At 46.4% G+C, this 21,946-nt stretch overlaps 1 protein-coding gene across 5 annotated transcripts in view; it reads right to left on the bottom strand.

Moving 5' to 3' along the window:
• The window catches only part of HEMK1 (HemK methyltransferase 1, mitochondrial release factors N(5)-glutamine), a 91,549-nt gene that overhangs the window by 59,144 nt on the left and 10,459 nt on the right, over positions 1-21,946 (bottom strand). For 2 of the 5 annotated variants that reach the window (XM_083869328.1, XM_083869329.1), the window contains exons 6-12: positions 15,932-16,081; positions 13,816-13,880; positions 11,185-11,234; positions 9,866-9,971; positions 8,746-8,841; positions 6,925-7,038; positions 1,089-6,652 (exon numbers count right to left, since the gene is read on the bottom strand). In XM_083869328.1, coding sequence (XP_083725454.1) covers positions 6,616-6,652; positions 6,925-7,038; positions 8,746-8,841; positions 9,866-9,971; positions 11,185-11,234; positions 13,816-13,880; positions 15,932-16,081 — 618 coding nt within the window. In that variant the 3' untranslated portion in view covers positions 1,089-6,615. Of the gene's footprint in view, positions 1-1,086; positions 6,653-6,924; positions 7,039-8,745; positions 8,842-9,865; positions 9,972-11,184; positions 11,235-13,815; positions 13,881-15,931; positions 16,082-21,946 lie in introns of those variants that run through there. The other 3 variants (XR_014590875.1, XM_083869330.1, XM_083869331.1) reach the window with 3 other exon arrangements.

Genomic DNA, 21,946 nt, shown 5'->3' with positions numbered 1-21,946 from the left:
TCTCCCATCCTCCATACAATCTGCAATGTGTGTGCCTCCAGCCATTTAGCAATGGCTGTGCCAGTAACACACTTGTGAGAGTTACCTTCCAGTCACATCCCAACACCATGGCCCTCAAAATCCAACATTTCTCAGGAAACAATCACTGCTTTCTGCTCTCGAGGCACCACCATCCAGGAACAGCTGGGATGGGCACTATTTAAAGAACCAGTAAAGGGAGGAACAAATACAGATACAGTTGGGTTTGCCAAAACTGCCACTAAGAGCATTTGAGTTCTTGCTGTGACTCTGCCATGGCTCTTCTTTTGTTGTGCCTCAGTTTCTCACCACAACTGTTGCCACTGGATATTTGAATAGCAAACTCTTCTTTGCCATGTTGCAAATTTCAGCCCAGGACCTGATCCCTGCCATGGACACAATGATCTCAGAACATCCCAGCTGTCACAAAAGAAAGGATGAAGTGTGAAACTACTTATGTAGACCTTTGAAGCAAGCTGAACCCAGAGCAAACATCGAATGGGGTCAAGGCCCCTTCCTCCCCAGGCAGCAGTTTTTTGTTCACGTGCAGTGGTTCTAAGGCCTTCCACCCTGGAGTAACCTTGTTCATGGTTATCTCTGTAATGCTGACAGGGCAGCTGCCACGGAAATCACACCAATGCCCACTCTGCCCAAAATGCTGAGATGAGCACACAAAACCCTGAAGGGTGACCATTCAGGTATGCTGGTGAAGGGAGCAGATGAAGCAGATCTCTAGAGCTAGAAGTTCCTGCTTAAACAAAACTACAGTTCTGACATCAACCACACTAAGGAGACAAACCACAGAGACCACAATACGTGGCAGCACTTGTCTGCACCTGTGTGCAGCACAGCACATGACCCTTGAGCACTGTCAGAGCAGCATCAGCTGCTGTGCATAGGGTGCACCTTCCCAGCCCTCTGCAGCAGCCCCTGCCATGCTCTCATCAGGCTCAGAGAGGCACTTGCTGCAGAGAAGTGGCTGCTGGTGCTCTGCTCACTCCCACATCCTCAGGTTTGCACTGGAAAACAGCAAAGCCAATCTGGTTCATCACACTGCAGCAGGATGCTGAGTCCTGTCACCAAGCAGCAGATGAGATGAATTTCATCAAAGTGCCCTCTGTGCTCACCAGAGACTGAAGACACCACACTGAGATTTGCCAGCAGCTGCCAAAGAAAAGAACATGTGAGATGACCCTCCACAGAAAAACAGCTGAAACTTCTGACACGGAACTCATAGCATCTCAAAACATCTATGGAAGAGGAAATAGCCTGGAAACTGGAATAAGTCTCTCTTGGTACCTCATTATCTTCTTGAATGTGAGAAAGAAGCCTTTGTATTTGTTCCTCAGGACTGCAGTTTATTAAAACTTAAATACAGTTTCAGGTAACTGTCCCAGACAAAAACAAACAAACCCAAATACAAAAACCACCCACACAAAAAAACCCCCGAAACTCACAAACAGAAAACCCCACTCAAACAAAACAAACAAACAAACAAACATTTAATGCAAGTTTTGGCTTGCTCTTCACTTGAGAAATGACTGCTCTGTAACAGGGTGAGCTCTAGCAGCTTTATTATCCCACTCACCAGAGGCACAAGTATCACCCCTAACAAGTCTGAAGCATACACTGTAAGGTCCTCCTTACATTTCACAAGCAGGGAGGAAAGGATGTGCAAGCAGCCGACAGAAAGAAGTGCTGGAGTTCTTTGCCCCAGAAATGAAGACTGTGAGGAAATATGGGAACAGACCACCACATGGAAGGTGCTCTAAGGAGAGAGACAGCTGTTCCCCACCTCAGAAATGCTCAGCTTTAGTCACAGCAGAGCCGTGACAAAAGAAAACTTTCTAGCAGATAGAACTACAAAGCACCAGGACAGATTGCACGGTAAAGTCCTTACCAGCAACGGGAGTCTCTGGGTCACGCTGGGCAAACATTTGTCAGGAATGATGTAAGGCAAGTTGATGCTTACTTGGATGGGGAAATGGGACTAGATGGCTGTCAAGTTCCTTCCAAGCCATTTTGATATATGGCCCTACACTGAGGAATTGAGGGCTGGCCAGTAACCCACACACCCAGAGTCATGTGGGACCCCAGAGATGCCCTGTGTCACCCTAATGCAGTCCCTGTGTCTGCCAGTTCCTTCCATGGAAAGTAGTCCCAGCCCTACAAGAGCAGAGGCTCAGCAGAGAACACTGTGAGGATGTTTATCTCTCTAAGGTCTCTCACTCCATATCTCAGGTGGAGACTGAAAGCACGGTCAGTGCTTGCACTTCAGGGTGCTCATATGGACATTACACCAAAACAAGAATGGGATCTGTCTCTGACCTCCAGCCCTAGGAGGGTTTTGGGCCTTCCATTCACAACAGGAGGTAGAACACCACTCCTGTGTCACAGCTGAGTCCCCTTCCAGTCTCCCGACATGAGCCCATTGTGGAATTTCTGTCTCCCCAGCACAGGAACTGAGGTTAAAGCCCCATTTACGGCTGCACCTATACTCCAGCACTCTGCTGACCGCTGTTCTCGCTCTCCCTGGGGCTGCACCTTGCCCAGAGCAGGAGGGCTGAGGCAGGAGTGTCTCCAGCGTGGACACAGCTAAACTGGGGCCGCAGCTCCACCTGCAGGGCTCTGCCAAAGCGGCTGCTCCTCGGGGAAGGGCAGTGCCACCCTGCAGCAGGATGATGATGGTGATGGATGGTGGTTGCTGCTACCTCTCCCCAAAAAGCGTCTCTTCTCAAGAAGCTGCTCGGGTGGGCACACAGCAGTCACACAAGTCCACACACACACACACACCACGGCCAGCTCAGTGAAGAAAGATGGGAAGGATCTCCTGTGTAGAATTCCAGCAAAGTTTATTTTGCAGATTCACACCGAAGGGTCCAGGGACAGAAAGACCCAGGTCAAAGGAGTGACCAGAGTTAAGTATGGGGTCAGGAACCAATGGTCTGAGGGCACAGGGCCAGTACAAGGGCGGGGCAAAGGACAATGACCTATAGGGGACATAAGGGCAGACCATCAGTGATGCCACAGCCAGTGGAGAAACAGGGAAAGGATAAACCTTCTCCAGCTGGGGATATACATGAACAATAGAGGTGGGCAAGGCCCACAGGCCAACAGGAAAAGCAAAACCGAGGTAGATGAACCTAGCGCTGCAGAGCACCCTGGGGGGACCCTTTTTCCTCACCCTAGGCAATGGGGCATTTCTGAAGCCTATGGTAGATTCTTCCAAGACAGAAGTTTCCCTTAGAGGCTCCAGGGCCTCTACATCACCCCAGCAGATACCACACAGCTGGTAACCCCCAAAACACAGATGTGAGCACAAACACAGCCATGCTCCTCAGGGTCCTGAAAGCAAAAAAGCCCCCCTATGACAGCATCACCTCAGGAATCAAATCACCATTTTGATACAGTTCCCAAGACCCGTAAATTCCCAGAAAATTCAATGTGTCAGGCACTGGATTATGTGGAATGCCAAGTGAAGCCTCAGCCTCTGTGGCTCCAGGGAGCAGCTCTGCCTCTGCACAGCTCACACTCCCAGGGCTCTGCCAGTGTCAGCTCGGCCTCCTGCCCTCAGGCAACACAGACACGACCCAGGGCTCCAGCCAGGCTCCTTAAAACCTCCAAAGAGCTTTGCAGTGCTTCTGTACCACAAGGAGCCCTGTGTAAAACACTGAGGAACACACTGTACAGCACCAGCACATTCCCTTGGATGTGAGTCTGATAGGAACATCCAACCTCCTGGGACGAACAGCAATTTTTCCTTTTATGAAAAGGTCAGCAGCACTATGTGATTTTCCAAGATATAGAACCACTATGCAACAGAAATACATAGAAATGCAAATGTTTTAGTGATAAATATAGGAATTTAACACTTGTCCTACTGGAATAGACCAATAGTCTGTCTCTCAGGGGATTTGTCCTGCTCAGGGCTCAGACAAGGGATTGGCTGAAGCTTCCAAGAAAAAGCACACTGCCTTCTGCAGTCCAGCCACTGGCACTCCTAGAGGGCCACCGAACACCAGCCTGCTGCAGGGAACCAGCCCATCCCCTAAAGAATGCAGCATGATGCTGCTTAACATTCCCATCAGCCCAAGGACTATCCAGCTTTTAAGTCCTCCTGCAGAAATAGGCTGTGTATAAAGCTGTTTCATACACAAACACTGCTAACACTCAGAAGAAATCTGAGAACTAATTTCTTAAAATTTAATTTTTAAACAGAGTCTGAATAACTGAACTTTAAAAGTCATCCCATTGTCTTTCTCCCTCATCTCAATGCATCTCCCCTCCCCGCCCATCATCTCCCAGGCCCGAAACCTGCTGAGAGGTGTCGGACAGTGGGTGGAACTCCCAGGACCCCACCCCAATTTACCTGATTCGTTAATGTTGTGTACTGCATTTGGCATTAGCCACCTTGCTTTCTTTCATTGGTCTTGTAACTTGTGCCCACCCCTGAGATTTCTGGTGAACAAAAACCTCTTGCAAACCAGGCCCGGGGTCACTCTCCTGAGGCACAGGCCTGGGACCAGGGACTGCCTCTGTGTTTCCCGAATAAAACCTTCTTCCTGAGCCTCGAGTGTCCCCTCTTTCAAACCACGGCCGTGACAGCCAAGGCAAAGGTACTGCGGAGCCAAGACCCACGCAAAGGTACTGTTGGGGCGTATCAGAGCTAGCAGGGTGGTCCAGCCGACCGCTGGACTGGCCTGAGAGACAGATACGCAAAGCAACACATAATTACTATTTAAAAAAAAAAAAAAAATCCACAACCACACAAAATACCACCCCTTTGACTGTACTTTGTACTCATGGCTCTAGGAGGCCAGAAATCAGCTGTACTGAAATGGTATTTCCAAACCCATGCTCAAGTGCACTTTAACTGACCTATTTTCAGTTCTCTCCTTCCCTAGATTTCGTCTGCTATATTTAACCAGGGCAGGTACTGCAGGCCAGGGCAGGTACTGCAGGCCAGAGAAGACTCACAAATTCAAGTACAGAGTGTACAGGACATGGTAAACTACTGAGGTGGATAAATGTAGTGTGAGATGTACAATGGGTGAAAGGCAAGTCTGTGAACAGAGCTGTGAGTAGCAAAAGGTTCCAGGTGGAACCCAAGTGCTGGTTCATCAGAGAGAGCTCAGGTGTCTGTAGGAAAGCAGGGCTGATGTTCAGGAGTTTAGGGGATGGAGAAAAAACTCATTTGAGGAGTAAGAGTGTGGAGAGGCAGAGAGGAAAGGGAGCAGATGTCTCAACGCTCATTTAACACCCTCTGAACCTGCTGCAGCCTTCCAAGAGACTCAGTTTGCTGCTGCATGTCCTGCCTGATGTCCGGCTGTGCAGCCCCAGGTCAGCCTGGGCACAGCAGAGCCCTGTGTGGACACTCCCATCCCTCCTGAGCGCTCACCTCCACTGGCCCAGCAACTGCTTCCATCTGGACTGGCAGAGAAGATCCCTTCCTTGGCTTGCTTCCCTTCCTTCCCTGGCTATCTATGGTCCAGAAGGGAACCTGCACCACTGGAACCAGCAGCAACAGCAGCAGCAGCTTGGATTTAATCCTGCCATTATTTACACTGACATGATGTTGACTGTCCACTTCAGGGACTCCCTCAGTGCTGTTTCAGGCAGCCCTAGGCTGAGTCACCCTTCCCAAGAGACAGACCTCAGCTCTTCCCACACCTGTCAAGACCCTGAGTCCTACTCCAAACTCAGCCTGTCAAATCTTGTGCAGCTCATTTCACCTCCTGTTTTTCAATTTCTCCATCTGCAAAACTGGAGTAGTGACTCTGGCCTTCTCTGTAAAGTCTTGCAATTAAATGTAGAATTTAGGCATCTGTATTACTATCAGAGCAATGTGTGGGTGCCAGATGTTTATTGAGGCCTGACAGTATCTCTGAATAGTTGCAGTGAAATTCTTTTAAGGACCCTGATCTGAAGCACTGTCTTTATTACAATGCTTTGACTGTTTCTGGCAGCATCCATCAAGTGTCAAGGGCTGTAAATTCAGGTGCTGTGACATGTGCACTGATCCTTCAGGGACAATCACTCAGCAGGAGTGGGAAACAAAGGCTGATTTGCTATTGGAGCATCAGGATCCTGGAGCAGAAGTACATTTGAAATGTTCACAACAGTTATGTCCTGTTATATCTGCAAATCCATGTGCCAGTACAGGCCTGGGTTTGGGCTTATCATCCTATCTGGTCACATTCTATATAAATGTATCTCAAGGCCAATTTAAAAAAATAGAATTCAATTCTTTCTAGGCCAAATGGGTGATCTGGCACGTTGAGAAGTTGTATTTTTAATCTGGAGCTGTGAACTCTTCTGTCTTGGGTCCTGAGATGATTGGGTCACTTTAGCAGAGCAGACTAAAATGTTTTATGCAGTTCCCCGAGGAAAGTGGAACACTTCCACACGCTCAGCTGAATTTCTGCATCTCTGGATGAGGCCTGTGTCAGGAAATGAGGGATCTGTCACTGTATGGAGAGTCCAGCACTCTGGGGAATGGAGATCCTTTCACAAGGCAGAAGGAGTTTTCAACAAGCTCAACGGCTGGGCTCAAGAGCAAAAAGCATTCTGCAAGGAGAGTTCTGTCTGACACAGTTGTCAGCTGCTTTGTTTCTGGATGTGCAGAAACCTAGGCCTGTGGGAGAAACAAAGAGCAGAGCTTTAAGTCTCACTAGAGACAATCTGCCTCTACCTCCATTCTATAAAAGCAGTAATTTCCCAATGGCAATAACCCCCCCAGAGTCAGTCACCCCATCAGAAATGCTCACTTGTGTCAGGATCTCTGACTCAAACACTTGCCAGGCTGTCTCAGGATATCAGAAGGCTGATACTACCAGGCAGCCCCTATTTTGTCAAAGACAAAAGGACACAAAACCTCCAAAAATGCAAAATCAAAAAAAGACTTACTTGCCACAAAAGTCCTTGTGAATGGCACGGAGGGTGAGCAGTAACTCTGGGTGCGCCTGGAGCCAGTGCTCCACCATATCTGGATGCCTGGGATCAACTTCCAGAAACACACTCCTGAAAACACACATTTGGGAGCAGAGTTGGGGAGATGCACGTTTAGGTTGCTAAACTGATAAAAATGAAGATATTTCTTTCTGTATGACTCTGACCAGTGCAGGAAATGAAAAGGTCAGTAAACACAGTGCAATCCAACAACCCTAAAGCAGATCATAGCTGTCCATGTCAGATGCAGATCTCAGCTGTCTCCTTCAGGGGAGGAAGTGTTGATCCTGGGGGGAATTCTCATGGTACACTGTGTGAGCAGTTAAAGCCTTGTATCAAGATGTAAGGAGCTCTTCTGAAGCCCTCCCAGAGATACCACCAGCAATGTGTTTCTGAAACCCCAAAGATTTAAAGGCAGAAGGCAGTTTTTGTGCTGCAGGAGCACTGAGCACTGGCCTGGCAGCCTGAAGTCTCTCTGTGTATAAGCAGTGAGAGACATGAAGTCCAAGTCAGAACACACATTTTTCCACAGTAAATGTCTCCATAAATCAGTTATAAAAACAACACCAGCATTCAGGCCTACAGAACTGATCAAATAACCTCAGTTAGGGCACCAGGACCAGGCCTGGACACTGCAGGGCTATTTCCAGGCTTTATGACATTGGCTCATTCCCATGTCCCCTCCTGTGACTAAGCAGAACCACCCCAGTTCACAGGCATGGGGAGTGATGGGGCTGGTTATGGCCTGACACAGCAAGAGACACATTTAGCAGGCAAAGGACACAGGCCAAACCCCATCAAGTGCTCTCCTGAGAACTCTTAAAACATCCCACACTGAATACTCCCAATAAATTCACCAGGCTAACTACAAGCTGGGTGGGGATCTCATTTCTGACCTCAAAAAACTTCCACTCCTCAGTGTGGGCTCCACCTTATTAAACAAGCAAAAAGAGAAGGAAAAGAAATAATTTTAACAAACAACCCCACAGGACCAGTCTCTAATGCTGGGAAATTCTGGGGAGCATCTTCTGCTCTTGTGGTCATGCAAAGCATGAGGAATTAATTCTGCATGCACTATGCCTCTCAATATTCCCATTCTTCCTCTCAAAACAGCAGATTTTCAACGACCTCTCTTTATGGTGGCCAAATGTCAGGAATATTCAACAGGATGTGTGAATGCCCTGGCACATGAACAGTACTCAGACTTTTGAGTATCAGCACGTTGACCTTCCAAATGGATCCCACATGACAGAGAATAGGAACAATCAGTCTTGAATATTAATCATGGAGAAATTTAACATTTAAGAAATCATCCCTGACTGATCTTTCTCCTGGGATATTCAGCATTATATACTGTGCAACAAAAAAGTTTTCCCTAATTAAAGGGTGGGAGGGAAGTGGAGATCTTCATCCACCCTCAAAGAGTTCTCCACTGCTTCTCCTTCCATCAGTTACTCACCTTAGAAAGTTCTCCTGCTTTCTGCACTCTCTTTCTTGGCTACTCACTTCCATGTTCTTTTTGTCGCTGCTTTGACCTTCAAAGAGTCTCACTTCACTAATGACCAGGAAACACCAACAGCCAAGAAAAGGGCTGATACCACTTTATTAATCAATTTCAAGCTAATTTTGCTTACACACATGACATTTTAAAAAATGCTGTTATTAACTGGGCCAATTTGGCAACCATTATCTCTCTGATTTGTTTTCATACAGAGAAGTACAGAATTTACAGAAGAAGATGTATGAAAGACATGAAATTCAAAAGAGGGTAGTGCTTACCCAGAAACTTTCAGAAGAGAAGGAGCCAAAGCCAGAATTGTTTTGATGACTCTCATACCATCACCTCCCCCATCCAGGGCATCAAGGTCCTCATAGCTGGAGTGTGGGAAGAAAAAGACATTTCACAGCAATTCTTGAGGCTTCTGAGAATGCATCACCCCACAAAGAAAGGTACACCTGACACACCTGAACTCCAGTGCTCCAGAGCAGGTGACAACACTCACCCCTTTTATGGGAAATACCAGGAGGGAGAAGGCAGCTGCAACTGGGCTGAGAAACCCCACATTTAGTACAAGCAGAAAACATCTCCTGAAGTATTTCTGAAAATTAGGAGCCAACTGTAGCTGGGATCTCACAGTCCCAGCACACAGGTGTGTTCTCTCTAAGCTGGCCAGAGAGTGAGGGTGTTGTACAGCAAGGCCTTGATTGATTCCTGCCAAACACCACTGTGGACTTGATACTTTCTGAGCTTGAGAAGAGCTAGCTCTTCTCAAGGGAAACTTTTCAACAGTTTTCTTTTTCCCAAAACAACCCTGTGTAAACAATATTCCTTCCCCATAACAACAGGTGTTGTTTGCTATTTCTGTTCCTGAGCCAATGGGAGAAGTGTCAGCCCTATGGACCAATAATGTGCCTTTAGCATAGCATGTTATAAAAGGGCTGAATGAATTGTGAATCAAGTTTCTGATTTCTACTGCCTTCTGACTAGAGTCAAGCATCTTTATTTTGTGTCCCATTGCAACACACCACCTCAGGCTGTGGCTAACCCAGCAGAGCCAGCAGGGATGCAGAAAGCTCAGTTGTCAGGACCTGCTCTGGTGCACACCTCATATACAGATGGGGCAGGACTTTCTCCTCACATGCATGACAGTCAGTTTTGGATTGGGAACTTGCTAATTTCAAACTGTGTATTTTCTCTGTTTTAATAAATCTTTAAAACAGTTCCATGTTGCTTCACGCCTGTAGGCAAGCCTGTAATATTATATCCCAAATAAACACACCTATATTTTGCATGAGTATATTACATTTGCATATTTTGTGTGCAATTGTGTGCAGTACAAGGAAGCAGATAGAAAACCTTGCTTCAAGGAACAGGAGAGGAAAAATCTCTCTGTCTTACCGGAGGATTTCTGCATCCAAGGAAGCCATGTCTTCATGGAAAACATATGGGGGGTTACTGACTATGACATCTATGGGGCCCCAGAGCAGCAGCTGTTTGGCAGAACCTAGAAAAGAAGAAGAATCACAGCATCTTCCCTATAAGCTCAGTGTCAAGACCCTGCCCAGGAAACTGTCTCCAGGCACATGTAAATGTGTTTGGCCCTGCTTTGTGATAATATAATTTTATCCTATTTCTTTTTGCAATAGCGTGCCTTGTTCCCTGTTCCAGGAGTGCAAGAGTGATACAAAGGAAAGCACAGGCAAAGTATCATTTTTTCAAATCAAGAGCCTACTTAACAAAACACATTAAAAAGCACAGGAGCTTAATGCCCTGGAGCTCTGTGCCCACCTGGATCTAAAGCAACAACCAGAACTCAGAGAGCCCACAAAGGCCTAAGTGGGAGCTCAGACTGGCTGTCCAGAACATCCTTCCTCTTACAGGGCTGCAGCAGGACCTCCAACGAGCTGCAGAGCCAGGGCCCCTCAGCAAAAACAACAATGGGCTGCTCTTCTGCAGAGCAGGAGCAGCTCCTGCTGCTGCCTGACACAGGCCAGCCCTGAATCAGACCTCGTGGAGCCATGTGAGTTGTGGCACTGTCCTTAGGCAGCCCTTGGCACAGGGCTTTCAGCTCTAAGAGATGGCAGAGTGTCAAAAACAAGTGTCAGAAAGGTGTGCTAATGAACCCACCTACAGGAGCTACAGCTCCTGGCTCCACAGCTGCTGACAAACTGCCAAGCACTATCGACCTAACTGGATAGGCCCCACCAAATATTAGTTTTAACTGGTTTCAGCTGGCTCTGGGGAAGAAAAGCATCCTTTCCTGGTTGAACTAACCTGATTTCAGGTTGGGCATTTAATCTAAGCTAAATATATGGGCTCCCTCTCCCATCAATGGAGACAGGCATGTACAAGTTTATCTAAAGCCTCCATGTCATCATGGAATGACTTACACTCTTTCTTTATTTGCCTCTCCCCAGCAACTGTAAAGAGCACCTGGACTCCCAGCTCAGGCACAGCCTTGGGACACCTAAACCCAGGAACTATTCACTTTCTGATACAATCAGGGAGTTCTGTCAGCTGATCATCCGCCCTGGAAATCTCTGCAGGGAAAAGCTCCACTGGCTCACTTCTTACTGACCTTTTTCTCTATTAACTTCAACTCTCTTCTGCCCCCTGCACCCCAGAGTGGTCCCTTGGCTCTCTCTCATGCCTCCCTCCACCCATCAAAGACACAAAGGGAAAAAGACAAAGGATATTATAACAGTGAAAAGAGTTACTGTGTGAAACATCTTGATGGATGATGTGAATCCTTTCTTGGAGTTGCAGCCTGCAAAAATCCAGATGCAACAACAGAAAGAAGAAAGATTAGGAGGTGTATATTTGTGTTCATTAGCAGTACATTCTACAAACAGATCTTTCAACATTGCATCTCTTATCTGACACACATATATTCACAACTGCCAAGATATTTCCAACATATTCTCCCACGACAGTGCCCTTACACACAAGTTCTACTCCCTTTGCTGAGGGCCTGTGGTCCTCCCCTATCAGGATACACAGGTATCAGGAAAGGGAGGGATTCCTGAACTGTGTGCCAGGTACCCAGATCTGGCACTGGGATTGGTCCAGTAAGACTCATATAAGCATCCAGGGAACACAGCTGGGATAAGGGAACTATGAAAAGCAGGCAGGATCTAAGCTGGGTTCAGTCAAGCAGTAACACAGCTTATCCTGCTGGCTTCTCTCCCCAGAGCTACAGGGCACCATGCCAGGGACAAGATCACAAAAACACAATTAAAATATCCATGGGGAATATTAAGCTCTCTGACATGGCATTTATATTCCCTCATCCACTCTTGAGCCAACAAGCAATGTTAATAAGCAAGACGATTTCCCCCAGAAGCCAGAGTTATAGTTTATCAAGGAAACAAAGATCTGGCCAGCTTTTATTATAACTATGAAAAATTGCAACAGAATTTGGTTTGACACTGACACATTAGGAGGAAACCTCTGCTCCCCATTCCCTGTAACTGGGCTAGGAGGCAAAGGGTAACAGTGAGGTGACCAGTTTGGGAAGGGCTTGTTCCTACTCAGCCCCTCAGACTCACACACAAGCTGGGACTTGCAAGAAGTGAAGAAAGTGAAGAAATGCAGCCCAGTGCAGCCAGCACCAGAAGTAGCCCCCTCAGTGCTGGCAGCAGCTTGGGAAAAGAGGGATATATGGGCCTGTGGACAGAAATCTCATAATGAGCACCTCTTGAGACTCAGCTGTACGGGACTCCATGAGAAATAGCAACAGGAATTCTCTCTGAGATTGCTCTAATGAATGTCTAGGGCCCAGCAGCTACTGAGAACATGACTGCAATCTGGACCTCATTTGACAAAGCCTACAGAGACTCAGAAGCATACTGGAATTCCAGCTCTGGGCTTCCCTGTGGTTGTGATGGCCCAGAACAATCTGACAGAAGAAGCAGCTGAGGAAGTGGAGCCACTAGGAAGGGCAAGGACAACCTGACATCTCCCTGACTTCAGCACGAGGTGTTTGTTTTAGCCAGCAGCTCTGAACATCCATCCTGCCACAGCACAGAGGTCTGAAGTGCACAGGATCCAGCAGCACCATTCCCACCAAACCAAGAATTCAGGGAGGATGCTGAGGGACACCAAACAGCACATCAGAGGACAAGTGCTACTTGACTGCTGTCTTGAGTTGCAATGCAAGATGTAACCAGCAGTGTGTATTCTGTTACCATCTATTGAAAGTGGTTGTGGAGGTGTTTTCTTAATCTCTTCTATGGCCCATTCCTCATCCTCCCTCCAGGGGAGGGGTGGGTGTCTTCTGTTAATGGGCAGCTGTTAAACCAGCTGGGGCAGTGTTCTTTGTCTCTGCCACCACCCATCCTCCCTCTAGGGGATCTCTGCTGTCCATGGGCCATCCAGGCTCACTGCAAGGCTGATACAATTCCATCATCCCAGGGGGAGGAGCCCAGCATTCCCACCTGGATAAAACCTGAGGTTCAGAACACCAACACAGCCTGTTTGCACTGGATTCCCAGAGGAACATTGGACCCATCTCATCACTTCTGGACCTTCAGAGGGAAACTACAGCCTTCTACAGGACCATCTCTGCTCCAACAGAACCACATCTGTCACTCCAGGGGGACTTAACTGGACTGCTCCCAACACCCTGACCAACAGGGGGTCAGGCTGTGTTCTGACTCTGTCAGTGTTTTCTTTCTTCTGTTTGTTTGTTTGCTTTTTTGTACTACTACATTTTTATTTTAATTTTTCTAGTAAAGAACTGTTATTCCTATTCCCATATCTTTGCCTAAAAGCCCTTTAATTTCAAAATTATAATAATTTGGAGGGAGGGGCTTTATGTTCTCCATATATTCTCCATTCCAAGGGAGGCTCCAGCTTTCCCTGGCAGACACCTGTCTTTCCAAACCAAGACAACTGTGCAAGCACTTCTGGAGGAGCAAGGACAGAAACAAGTAGAACAATAATGATCAAGGGAGCCAGAGAGATAAAGGCTCAGGATACACTTGTCCTTAACCTCATAAGTGACATAAACATTCCTACTTCAGTCCTGAGCTTCCTGAGTTCACAAACAGGGGTAAGAGTAGTTACCAAAAAATACCCTGAAACCCCTTGATGAACAGCATGTGAGTACCACTGCTTTATTTAGGCTGTTGTCTTTGCAAACATATTCACAAGCCAAAGAAATACACCCTGGTATGCATAAGCTTTTTTTTTTTTTTTTTAGTTGTTACACACTTTAGGAGTTCAACAACTAAACATTCTCTGGTTTCCAGTGGTGATAAACATGAACCACATGTACAAGTATTGAGGACTCTTAGTCTTTCTCAAGCAACAATTTACAAAAGAATGAGTTATACATGATCATGTACCTATGTGCATTCTCCCTGGTGAGATCCACGGCAGCCTCCTCTTTATCCACGGCTATGACTCTGCTCTGGAACAGAAAAAAAACAACAAACCCTACCAAGCAGGTGTTATAACATCAAGATTCCTGAGCAGACAGGCTCTGCCAAACATGCAAGATCAAAACTGACAAGAGACTGCTCACTCCTGGCTGCTGAAAGGAACAGCTCCTGAGGAATGCATGCAGGGCACAGCTGGGATCACAAGGGCTGTGTGTAAAGCCCTGAGGTGACTGAAGGCTCTGCAGCACAGCCAGCAGCCCACCAGAACTGACAACAACAGAGCCACAGTGACTGACCTCACCTGAGCCCTCACTGCTCCTGGCAGGGTGACAGTCAGCACTCTGGCTAGTCTGGGTAGGCACAGACTGCAGGAAGGTCATGTGGTTGGATTTATCCTCCCCAGCACAGATCCCTCTCCACACTAACACAACCACTTGGACACAGGTTCTGGCATTTTCCATCTATTATGCAGACACCTTTTACCCAGTTACTCCACTGCAGTCCATACACCAGATTCCCTGCCTCTATTGACTGCATGTACTTGACTGTGTGTCAAGTACTGGAGAGCTCTCCAGCATAATGGTAAGAGGCAGGGCTCCACAAAGAGAGAGTTGTTTCACCTTCAATTCCACCTTGGGAAAACCACAGGCCAAGGCCTAACTTGGTTTTGCTTTGCTCAATGTTTATTTAAGCACAGATGTTAGTAAGGATTTATACATTTATACAGAGGACACATGCTTGAAGAAACTGCTTTGCATTTGGAGATGATGGTGTGATTTGCCATCACTCTTAAGAGGATTAATTTCATGGTCCCAGGCCAGCACCCACACACATGAAGCTCGCCCTTAAGGTGAAGACACAGCTGAGACCATAAATGAGAAGTTGCTGTTATTTTCTCAGTACCTTATTGCCAAATTCTGCCTCAAACACTAAGGAGAGTACTCAGAGTGTAACTCCACTTAGCTGTCAGTGTGGCTACCGCTAATTCTAATCAGTCAAGGCTCCTTATTTCCCTGGGCACAGCAGTTTGGGCTGAGAAAGGACTGTTACGAGTTACAGAGACAGACTGACACAGCTCTTTCAGTTAACAAGCAAGGAAAAGAGCATGAAGCTTTTCTCCTAGCTCAGGAAATCAGTGGAATTATACCCTGAAGTCATGAAGCTCAAATATTAACCTTCTCAGGTCACTGGGAGGAGAAACACCCCTTCCATTAGCAGCATCAACCTCTAATTCTTATACAGTAGGGCTTATACTTCTATAAGAAAAGCGGCTGGTCACAGCAATTCTCATTCCTGAGAAGGAACTGGCTGGTCTGCAGTTCTGAGAAGAGGGGAGTACTTCTCCCTTGGCCACATGCAATGAGATCTTGGATTCATTTCTCATTTTCTTGACCAAGAGTATCTCCATAAACATGTCACAGGCCACAGGAATCAGGGACAAGGGCGGCTTTGGTCACCCAGGTCTCAATCCCCTTCTTGCTCTTTTGATTCTGTTCAGAAGCTGTGGGTTGTTACTAGGGAACAAACGACTACAAAACAAAAACATGGTTTGGCAGTTGTGGCAGCGATATTTGCTTGTCTTATTGATCCCAAGAACAGACACTGCTACGGTAATCTCCTTCCTGTATCATTTAATCCTTAAGTTTCCATGAGACAAGATCTTTTGATTCACAGCAAGGTGGTTTTTAGAGATGACTGCCTCATAAATGCAACTAACAGTGTGTGACCATGTCTCAGTCCCTCCTGTCCCTCTAGGTTAGTATCTTAAACCAACACCCACCAGTGCTACAAGGTAAGGTGATTATTAGTGAGCTGCAGCAGCTCAAGAATGAGCACATTCACTTTTTTTTCCCATTCTGAGTATGTCTCTCTGCTATTCCTGCAGAGAGATGGGGAGAGGGACCAATTCCCAAATATCCCTCCTCTACCTACTAGAGGTAGGAACTTAGAGAGCCTTTGAGAGACCTGAGCTGCCAAAGTTCCATCAGAGAAGTTTGTGACATTTCAGTGAAGATGAGCGGAGTGGGACTGTTCTCTAGTACAGGGATCTATTACACCAGGAGCACTGAAGGGAGCTCACCTGTGGCAGTTTACAGAGCAGACTCAGAGCAATTGCTCCAGAGCCACACCCGATTTCCAGGATCACAGGATGAGGAACAGCAACTGGGAAACAGAGGGCTGAATTCTCACATTTCTGAAATCCTTCCTCCACAACTAAAGAGACAAGATCCTAAGAAAACAAACAAACAAAATTACAAAGGGAGCTGTTTTGACTCACACCTTTGTGATCTGAGGACTGAAGTTCAAACTTCTTGACTCTGTACCCAATAAAATGTATTTTTGTTGCTAATTTTAAAAACACAGATGGTAGTCATGGAACTGACACGCCATAAGTCCCTTCAGCTCCATCTGCCCCACAGGATGCTTTGATTAGTAACCAAATCCTCAGGATGCAATCTCCCACAGATCCTCTGAAATCTTCTAGCACTGTTGGGAAAAACAGTAACAAGATAGCTGGAGCACATTATCTTCTGCAACGCCATTTATTTACTCCAAAATTTTGGCTTTCAGATTTGTAAGCTTCAAAACTCAAGATTTCTACACAGTCTCAGTAGGCAGGTGACCAGGAGGCAGTTGCACAGCTCCTAAAATAGCATCTAAACCAATAATCCAACCTGCAGATGAAAAGTCAAGGCAATGAGTTATTAAATGATCCAAAGGAGCAGCTCCCTGCATGGATTTCAGATTGTGGACTCCTACTACATCTTGTTGCTATAAAGTCCCATGGAAAAGAGTTTCATCCATGCTCCTGGATCTGTATGCAGTTCTGCCATTTCTGCCTCCTCCCTCACACCATTCTTATTTTTTAAATCCCTTTGCCATGTTATATAAAATCCAACAGACCAGGAGAGTTCTCAAATATTTTTGAAAATGAGATGTAAGAGAAAGCACACATGTGCCTCCCTCTGACTGCAGCATGAACTTCCTTTGTTATTCGCTGGAGAAAACTGTAAGATGGAAACCTAATGAACACCTTGAGTGCATCAGCAGCTCAGCAGGTGCTCTCAGCTCCCTCCCATCCTTGAGCTTTCAGGGCACAACAGCACACACAGCCCTTCCTGCCCTTGGTGTTCCCAACATAGCTAGGATTCTCCATTTGGGAGGGCTGCCCCTGGATCTCTCCTGTAAATACAGAAAGTTTAATAAAATTTACAAAAAATAAGTGGCATAAGCTGGAATATATAAAAGGAACAAGTCCTGGCAGGCAGGTCAGTTTCTCTTTTACTTTACAATGGCTTTTATCAGGAGCCTGAACTGGACAGGCTTGTGCATAAGGGCAGGAGCCTTTCCTTGGATCTCTCACCCAGACTGGGGTGCAGCATAAGAGATGCCTTGTGAAAAGCTGCAGTATTTCTGCAGAGATTCATAGCTGTTGGTCATCCTTCATGACAGGCCACTGCACGTGTGCAGTAAGTGGGAAGGGACATGCAAACAGATATAAAATGTAAGCTCATGTTCAAGTACATGAGCTTTGATGAACGGTCCCTGGAACAGGCAAGTTTGGGAACTGATATGGAAATATACTGAGCCAGGGATGAGGAGCCACATCACAATGTGCTGCCCTGGTTACTGTGTCATTACTGGCACTGCCCTCACACAGGAGTTTTGCTAACAGCCTCCAAAATCACAGATTCCTCACTGCTTCTCTGAGATTCTCCTAGACAGTCATGGATGAAAACAGTCTCACAGGCTCCCGACTTGGAGGAAACTATTACAGGACTCAGACAGCGAAAGGGAAAAATAAACACCTTATCTAACCACTTCTGTGAGAAGTGGCTTTGGCCACTCCAACAGCTCCAGATGAATCAGCCTGAAAACACCCAGGCACTGCAGACAGACAGAGATTGCAACCACAGCAAAGCAGGTGAGGTGCTGAGGATTCCAAGACCACAGAAGAAAAGGCACACAAAAAATTCTGCTTGGCTATTAAATCACTTCTTTAAATACCAGCTATTTCTGGACACTTAAAAACATTTCCTGGAAATCTCCACAGTAACTCAGAACCATCTGTTCCCAGAGTAGCACAAGTTACTGATTACAAATGTCCAAATGTGACTGCCATACACTAGAGCTATTCTAAACCATTTATTAACTTCCTTAAGGTTTATCATTAGTAATTTCAAGCTTGATGGGTTTTAATGGAATGCCTACTTTACACATTCCACAGTGAAAGCATTTTAGTGTGCTTGCCAAAGCTTCCATTTAAACATGACTGATTTCAGGTTTTACCACATAAAATATAAATAAAATGGGACGTTGATATTACTTAGGCTTTGTATCCTGCTTTCTGACTGCCTTACCTCATTGTCTTGGTCATTTCATTACAATTCTTACTGAGCAAAGGCTGGTTTTCTCATAATACACATTTACCATAATAGTACAAAAGACATAAAAAATAATGGGGCTACCTAAAGGAATGGCATAATTTGCCAGACATTAGTACCCCACTACCAGAAAAGGCTGAATAATTATTTTCAACCTGACTGACAAGCAAAGAAGAAGATGTATTCTAACTGACAAACAATCAGGAAAATCCAGCAACCATGACACAGAGTATTCCAGTCATCCCACTCCCATTGCCTCTAGGTTTCAGCAATGATTAAATTATCAAAAATTGTTTTGAAACTGTATTCGTCAGATTCTTCTGAGTATTCTTCATCTTCTAGCAAATGATCCAGCCAAAATCTGTGCTTCTCCAATCACACCATCACCTCAAAATATCACCACTGGAAATTGATAAATTGATAAATTACAGTGCTTTTCAGAGCACAGCAGAGCTCCTTTCAAATCTCATCTTGGGAGATGAAGTATTTCTGGCTGAGTATTACAGTGTTCATACACAGACTACAAAACACCTTCAAGTCAGACATTCCCAGCCTTTGCACAAGAATCTGACTGGAACCACAGGTGGAGGAAATCAACAAAGAGGCTGATGGTGCTAAAAAGAGGTGCCTGGGACTGGCACAGAGAACCTGGGACTGGGACAATAGCAACTGGCAGAAGACTGAGGCCTTTACTGGGTAGGATACCCCATGTCTTCTCAGACTGAACAGATTCAGAGGACAAATGCCTGCTAATATAATGCCAACATTACCAAAAGCCACTTTAACCATCATTTTGATCACCGGCTTTGAAGGCTGAGATATGAAATTACAAAAATTCCACTGGGAAATAAAATAAAGCATTTTGCGACCCAATTCCATATTAGCCCACAGTATGCCAATCATGGGCTAATCATGGGTAGAATCATGGGTAGAATGAACTCTCAATTGTAGAGTTATTAACATTCAAATTATTGCTTACAGTATGAGTCATTATTGTCAGTTACAACCCAATCTACAACAAAAAAAATCTGCTAATTCTGCCAGTGCTACAGGTACTGGCAGAACTACTTTCAGCCTGGAGCCTGGTGTACAAACATGTGAGTACCAGTGTGATAATTGTGTTAGAATGAGGAAATGGAACATTTTGAAGAATTCTCCTCTAGTCTGAGCAAGAAGTTCCTTCCTGCAGCAAAAATCAGTTTTGGAAGGAGTGAAGGGACTGAATGGCAAACAGACAGAAGCAGAAAGACTCAAAACTCCTCTGCCTGCTTTTGCTAGCAATAGCAGCAAGGTGGAAGGGAAGGAAGGTCCCCTACACGCTTTGGGCAGCCCCATAATGGAGCTGTTGACACTTGCATGCAGGGACAGACCACATATTTCATTCCATACACAGGTGAGCAGAAATGTTCAAACAGCCACAAAGAAGAGAGAGAAGTCACACTGAAAAGTGGATTCAGTAGCCCCTGCTTTCCCTTGAAGCAAATCTTATGAATGGCAATAAACCAAAACACAAGAACTTTCACCTCAACATGAGGAAAAACTTATTTATGTTGATGGTGGCAGAGCACTGGAGCAGCTGCCCAAGGAGGGCATGAAGTCTCTCCCTTGGAGATATTCCAACCCACCTGGACACCTGTTCCAGGTGACCCTGCCTTGGCATGGGGGTTGGACTGGATGATCTGCAGAGGTCCCTTCCAAACCCAGCTGTTTTGTTATTTTGTGATTACCCTGTGCTTGTCTGTACAGGGGACACAAATATTTGCTTCTTATGCCACCTAATTTTCAGCACTCAAGGGGCTCTCAAGCTTTTGTCTCTTAGCCAAACCACTCACTGTGGCTGTTCTCACCTTGTGATTCCAGGAAATCTTGCTTCACTGCCAGATTCACCCTAAGTTCACACTGTCATTTATTTGGGTTCCACCCTACCAATATTCTCTTTGAGTACAACAAATACAAAACTTTGTGAACACCTCCAGCTTCCCCTGAGCCTCTGCCTCACCTTCCACCCACGAGTGTGGTTCCCCAAGGCCCCCCAGCACCCTCTCTGTTCTCACAGACTCTGGGTGTCACCTCTGCCCTGTGGCCAGAGCTCTGGTTCACTGCATTTCTGGGAACTGCAGCTGCACAAAGCAGTGCAAGGCCAGGGGCTGCCAGCACCCAAACCACAGAGGCTGCACAGCTGCAGCACAGGCAGAACCAGCACAGGCAGAACCAGCACAGGCTCAGCTGAGTTCCAGCCCCGAGACAGGGAGGAGGCAGCAGAGATTCCTGGGCTCAGGGGTGGCTGCAGAGCCCAGCACAGGGACAGAGCTGAGGGGATCCTCTGCTACAGCACCCGGGAATGACCCATCATATGTTTCTGCCATCAAAAAGGACAAGCTAAATAAAACAAGAGGAAGTGAGGAATGGGAAAGGCAAGGGTGGAAGTCACAAACTCCTACTGCACTCTCTACAAGCACCCTTTTTTCACACCACAAGGGAAGACAAGGTTCCAGGGCTAAGAGCCAGGGTGGCAGGAGACTCAATTCCCAGGTGAGTCAACTGGAGAAGGAAAGCAAAAAAACCCAGGGAAACCCTGGTAGTTTTCTCTCTGCTCTCGCACTTCCTGGGAATGTTTCACTTATTTGTGTGCTTTCCAAAAACTTCTGTTCTCAGAATCCAGGACTTTCCATAGAACCTGATCTGATATTAACCCAATCACCTCTCCCATCTTGTTTGCCCACTTGGCTGCCAATCAGCACATGACAAACACCAGGAAGCCAAGCTGGAAACCCAAATCCATGGCAATGGCCCTAGAAGATCCCTGCCACATATCCCACTTCCAAAACCAAACCACCAAGCCAGCCCACTGCTTCATGGGCAGGCAGGGGTTTTCTCCTGGGCTCTTCTGCCTGGCACCACAGTAGGAAAGAGAAAAATCACAGAATCACAGAATATTCTGAGCTGGAAGGGACTCACATGGATTGTTCAGTCCAGCTCTTAAGTGAATGGCCCACATGGGGATCAAATCCATGGAACTCCCACTATAAACTTATGGGAATCAAAGCACCTGAATAACTCCAGAAGAGCCACTGATCCTGAAGGAAAGGTTGGCTTCAGGCATTAGCAATGTCAAAGCATACCTAATACAAGGAAGGGGTCTCGCTGTGGTCACACAGCAGCAGCTCCTGCTATCAGGGCACATCATGCCACGTGCTGCTTCATCTGCTGGAGCAGAGGCTGTGACAGCATCCAGAAATTACTTCATCAACAGGCAGCAACCCACATGTGCTCGTGCCCAAGAGAAATGACCACAGCTGTCATGTCTAAATTTAGCCATGCCCGAGGGCAAGAGTGGATCCAAGTCACTGCACACTGCCCATACCTCAGGTGTCCAGCACAGAGCTCTGGCCAGACACACCTCTCCCAGAGAAAGGCATTTTCTTTCTCTGCAGATACAGGTATTGATCACTGCCAGACACAGCATCTGGACAGATGAACTAGTCTAGCTTCCTAATCCCTAGCTCTAGTTACTTGGATGTTTGAAAAGAGCTTGGGGGAGGAAATGGATTTTTTTCCTCCCTTATGTGGGAATCTCCTTGAGTCCCATCTGTCACAGCCATTTCAGAGATTGTTTTTCTCCAGCTCTAGTCCTACATCCTGGTTTCACTGCTGATGAGCTACAGGACTCAGCAGAAACACTTGGAAACAGGAGGCTCTTTTAATCATAA

The sequence above is a fragment of the Zosterops lateralis genome (assembly GCF_965231275.1).
Source record: "Zosterops lateralis genome assembly, chromosome: 11".
Taxonomy (NCBI): Eukaryota; Metazoa; Chordata; class Aves; order Passeriformes; family Zosteropidae; genus Zosterops; species Zosterops lateralis.
The sequence above is the reverse complement of the archived record's forward strand: the minus strand, read 5'-3'. Positions and strand labels throughout refer to the sequence as shown.